This window comes from Notothenia coriiceps, unplaced genomic scaffold (assembly GCF_000735185.1).
Source record: "Notothenia coriiceps isolate Sejong01 unplaced genomic scaffold, NC01 NC01_scaffold00024668, whole genome shotgun sequence".
Classification (NCBI taxonomy): Eukaryota; Metazoa; Chordata; class Actinopteri; order Perciformes; family Nototheniidae; genus Notothenia; species Notothenia coriiceps.
The window spans coordinates 79128-84896 of record NW_011357369.1 but is presented as its reverse complement, the minus strand read 5'-3'; the positions used below and the strand labels follow the sequence as shown (position 1 = coordinate 84896).

Below are 5769 nucleotides of genomic sequence, written 5' to 3'. Positions count from 1 at the left end.
TGTGTGTGTGTGTGTGTGATTCCTAACGCTTTTAGTCTACTATCCCATCATTCAAGGGTGGTTTTCACTATAAGTAATGTTTTTCTTTTGGAGGGAAACTATAATTTAAATGTTTTCAATGTTCAATCTGAATTTACTTTAAAATAAAAACATTATATCTTGATTCTGACTTTTCTACATCCAACTCACAGGTTTATCATTGCTTTGAGAAAAAAGATTATTAATGTACCCCTTTTAGAAGTGAAGATACAGTCATTTGTTCTGGGAATGTCATATTCAAGCCTGAGACCTGAAAAACAGGCTCGGGGCTCAACTGGTTAAGTGACATAACCAATTTAGAAATCCCCGTCAGTATAGTAGTATAGGATGCCTAAATGTGTGAGAGCATACTGCTGACCAATCCAAAACATCCGTACTGTCCCTGACACTGTAAACACCATCACTTTGGCAATAGAGGCATCCCTCGACAGCTCAACACGTCAATAAACTGGCAGATAAATTACTACTCGAGGTACAACCCTGACACGAGACATTTCCAAACGATTGCACTGCTGCAGTGAGACATATCACAAGAAAGAAGTTTACTCTACAGCCTTGACCTTTTTATTATTGACTCTTTGTCTTTACACTACTGGGAGCTGATAAAATGTCACAGCTTCACAAAGTAAGGTTTAAATTAGGTTGTGTGTCTGTAGGCTTTATTTTATGACATCCATTTCTCTATGAGCAGCCCTGTTTGTAATCTTTTATGTGGGATAACTGTTTTTTCTGGGTTTAGTTCTAGTTTTGTTTGCATGCATTGCATTAATGCTAATGAGCCAGTGTTAATTTCGTCAACGAAAACTATGACGAAAAATGTTCGTCTTTTTACATGACTAAGACGAGACGATGACGAGCTAAAAATAGATTATTGATAAGAAAACTATGACGAAATGTATATTTAGTTTTCGTTGACGAGACGAGAAGGGACTAAGATGTTAATGGTGGATTATCGGACATTCAAAATGCAGCATATTTTCCCCCAAGTGTCCATCTTGTCTGTCAAAATGCATCTTACGTTTCTAACTTGCAATATCATTATTTCCGCTCTCTTCACTCCAGAAGAGCGATCTCCCTGTGTCTCTCTGTGTGCGGGGGGCGGGGCCTAACATACATGCTGCAGCGGACACAGAGATCTGCCGGGGACGGAGCGTTCAGAGAGCATAGACACATTTTGACTAAAATTTAGTTTTTCATCGACTAAAAGTTGACTAAAACTAATTTTAGTTTTAGTCTTTCGTCTAAAGACTAAGACTAAATCAAAAACAGCTGCCAAAATTAACACTGTAATGAGCTGAGGCTGTGTAGCTACACATATCAAATATATTGCTGATTGTTTTTACCAAGACACCGACAGTTTAGTCACAGAAATATCTAAGTGCTTGATTAATGCTATTTAGTTGCCACTACTAACGTTAAAAAAACTATACTTTAGTACCAAACAGTGTTAAAATACTGATCATACTTGTTAACTGTTAGCAGCTAGACGGCAGCACAATCCTTCTTAGGTAAATAACAAACAGCTAATGCTTACGGTGGTTGCATTGTTTTACATAATGGTGCTTTCAAGCTTTATTCAGTTAAAAAAGATTATTGGTCATTTATAATCATGATGTACATAAAAAAAGAACACAAATTAAAAAAAATATCAAGATCTTTACAAAAACAAAGAAAATTCAAAATGTCATTTTTGGCGGGAAGCTTGAAAAAATACTGTTAGCTGAAGAAAGTGCTTTCACAGCAATATGCATATTAAAGAGGGAATATGACCTGTTCAACTTACTAACAATAACAAGTTTGCAAATGGTGCAAAGGACTACATTTTGAGTTGTTTGAACTTAGGTCTCAAGATGAATGTAACTTAATTTCAAATGGAATCAACTACTACATTTCCAGTTTTACGACATCCCTCTGTAAAATGCTAACATGCTTTGGTATCAACCCAGTGTAAGAAACAATGCAGGCTGTTGCATGTATGTGTGAAACCCCATGCTGAAATGCAGGCAAACAGAGGTCAGTGAACTCTCAGCTATTCCTGACACATAACCCAGTGGGTGTTAAACTGGGAGGAGTGATGGCAGTGAACTGGGAGAACACTACAGAAGCAGAGTGTGATGTGGTGACGTTGCACAGTAGAGCATGACAACCTGAGATGGTTATTTTTTACAGAACCAACAAGAGAATTCAAAGGCACCGACCCGTGATGGAGGTAAAAGATAGTCAAGAGCGGAAAAGTCTTACAAAGCTTAAACCAAACACCAACACACTCAGGCCGCAGGTATGCATTTATAAAGAGACTCCAAACAGCAATGCTTGTTTCAACAGAAGTGAAGCAAGACCCTAGCAACAACATAGGCTTGAACCATTCTTTGTTGACTGCCGACGTGTCTGTTCATTGAACTGTAGCTTTTTTAAACCAATGTAAAGCTGATCAAATATATAATTTGGAATCATTTAGTAGTTATTGAAAGATAAGTCCTGTTTTTGGGGTGTTTGGTTAGCGTTTTCAAGCGTTGTCAGGGGTTTAGTTAGCTTGTAGATGGGGTTTCTGTATCATTTTGTTCTGTATATCTCCAATTCTAGATGTGTTAGTAAGATATATTAGTGTGAGTCCCATATTCTCAAGCTTCAGATAGCTTATTGAGGTGTCCCATTCCACATATCTGCATTTACCTGTTTTTTCAACCGTTGGTGAATACAATGAATTGTTCCGGTAAATGTTGAGCCATTTAAACTCTAAGGACTATTAAAAGCATGAGCCCATATGACTCACCCAATCACAGGACAATTTAACACCAACGCCACAGAATAGCACACCGGAGACAGAAATACAGTTTGCATGGAGTGCCAATATGCAACGAAGAGGATGTCATCGTGTTTCATTAAGGCACGAGTGTCGAGAAGTGTTTCAACCCTTCAGTAGCTAACAGAGCAAATATTGACCGAAAAAAAGTTCCTTTAAACTAACAGCACGGCAGAAAAGCGGTGACAGACATGCGACATAGATGTAGGATTCCTTAGGCTGCATGCTGTGTTATTAGGGGGGAATTGAGCAGGTGTGCAAACCTGAGAGAGGACCCTCCTTTTGACACCAAAAACAGGTCCTTAAAGTTTGCACTGTTATTAGCTTAGTCAGCGAGACATTAGGTGGAGTTAAGTATGACTATGAACATGAAGGCGTTTTAGTAGGAAAACAGAGTGATACACATGGGCACAGCTGGTGTCAGTCGGTGCCTTGTACCCCCAAATCTCTGGGGGAAGGAGCGTTCAGTGCAGAGAAAAGGGTTGCATAAGTATTCTTAATGCTATTGAAATCACAATATGGACTAGGGCTGTAACCACATTGTAGTAAGAGCAATATCTGGTAGAATCAGAATTCCTTTTATTAGTCCTACAGCAGGGAATGTTACAGCAAAGGTGACATGGCAGAAGAAAGGCAAGCAATAAAAGAAGGCGACATGTTGAATATATAGAGTAAAGCTACACATATCTTTCTGGATGAGTCCCGGCCTACAAACAACATCTTTGTTTGGTATTGGTAAAACCTTTTTCAATCACAATGTGACGTATGTTTCAAAAACGATCAATACTGGAATCATGCCGCAATTGTAAAATCAGCCACTATGATCCCAACTATGTTTTTTTTCTCGAATCGTGCAGCCGTGTTTCAGACAGAGAGAAGTTTGTTTCAACATTTCACAATCACCACATTCCATCTGCTTGCATACTTCTACACCTGTCTGTGCCTGCCGCCTCTCACTGCTCTCTCTCAAAAACACCTGGAGACACTCGCCCCTTGTTGGGTTTACCTTCCTTCGAAAACATTCAAGACTCAAGCAGTTTTACCGTCATGTATACAGTTAAACAGGCAGTTGCACTGTACAATGAAGTCCTTATGTTTCCACTCTCCATACCCACATATTAACAAGCATATGAGACGAAAACTAGCATAATGTAAACTGACATACATGAAACAAGTCCTGTCCCAAAAGATGTGCTGCACGATAAAAAAAAATAAGATATTTAAACAGCAGGGTAGAGTATAGTGTTTGAATGTATAAACAAGCATAATAATTGATAAATGAATCTGTGCACAACAACAACAACCCCTCTTGTTAAAAAAAACAACAACTTTTCATTGCCATAAAAACACTACAGCTACTGAGCATTTGACAATAAAGCCTTTGAAGTTTGAATTGAATCCACGGCAAACAGAGAGTCCAAACTCACCGGTGTTGTGTGTAGTTTGTTGCTGGGCCACTGTCTCACTGCTAGCACTGTGTCCCATGCTATGGCTCCCGTCCCCACTGGCCTGCCGGGCCCTTCCTCCCCCGAGGTCGGCGGCAGGTCCTAAAACTTAAAGCCACCTCGCTCGTCTAAAACCAGACATATCGGAGCTCCGGTAACTGAACACTGCGTGGTTTACTCTCCTGTCTCTCTAAAACTCTACCCCCTCTCTCCCTTCAGCCTGTGTTTTCTCCCTCCCTTTTCCTCCCCTCCTCCTTCTTCTTCTTCTTACACTTTAAAACACAAACCCTCCCCTTCCTTACTTCCTTCCTTCCTTCTTGGAGCTCTGACTTCATAAATAAGGTACGCCGATATGGTAATCCGGCCACATGCCTGTCATTCCTGAGAGCACATTTTTCAGGGGCAAAGTTCACGGAGAGCTTTGAGGTTTGGCCACAAATCCATCAAGGGATCGAGGGATTTTGGATGCAGTGCCTTCCCCCCCCACACACACACCCACAAACACACACACCCACACCCACAGACTGACTCAACAGTAGGGCGGGTGGGGAGGGCCCTGCAGGGGGGAGGTAACCGGAGAAGTGGAAGGTGAGCCGAGCCAAGGTGGAGCTCAAAGCCAGAGAGCAGGAAGTGACTCGGAGTCCAGTGTCTCTCCAGGGTTTGTCCTTTTAAACTGACATGTGAACTAATAACACCTTTATTAGATAATAGCAGCTGTGTTGTACAGCTACACCTGATCCCTTTCACTATATGGGCATGGATTAAGGCTGGGAGGTTATTCAATATTCAGTGTTTAGTGTCTAGTCTTAAATTAGAATTAAATGAGTTTTAAAATTAGACTTTTCAACGTGCTGTGCTTTATGGAGCAGTTTAAATATGAGTACGGTATTTAGGCCTGGGTGATTTTATAATTTAATGGCATTTAATGATATATATTTATCGAGATATCATGGTAAACAATGAATTTGTCTAAATGGATTTAAAAAAAGCAAATAACGTAATTTCTAAGGCAATGTGTTGAAATATTTGAGGGAATTTCTTTTAGATTTGACTTGAAACTGTTCATATTGCATAAAAGTAAAAACAAAAACACATTATTAAAAAAAATGTCCTAGTTCTAGGAAGAAAGTCAGAATTTGGGGAAAATAATGTGTCTCTCAAAAATCTTTTTTTCTTCAAAGAAATCTTACTTTTTTTTCTTAAATCTTACATTTTTCTTTAAATAATGGACTCTTTTTTTCACTAACAATTAAGCATTTTTTCCCCCACAAAATTCAGACTTTTTTTTTCCTTTACTTTAATCTCAGAACTAAAAAGGTAAAATTAAGAAGTTAGTATTAAGTGAAAGAGGATCTATGAATGTGTTTAGTCTATCATGAAACTGCTAACTCTATAAACATTGCCACATCACTCCCTCTGCAGCCTCATTACAGCATGAAGGGAAACTGACAGAGGAACGTTGGGAATGCAAATCCAGCATAT

General features: G+C 39.3%; 1 protein-coding gene across 1 annotated transcript in view; it reads right to left on the bottom strand.

Annotated features, from left to right (window-relative positions):
• LOC104955663 (trichohyalin-like) overlaps positions 1–4488 on the bottom strand; it is an 11623-nt gene extending 7135 nt beyond the window's left edge. Inside the window, exon 1 of the mRNA XM_010783047.1 lies at positions 4270–4488. Within this exon, the coding sequence (XP_010781349.1) occupies positions 4270–4327 (58 nt within the window). The 5' untranslated portion in view covers positions 4328–4488. The remainder of the gene's footprint in view (positions 1–4269) is intronic.
• Positions 4489–5769: the final 1281 nt, after the last annotated feature.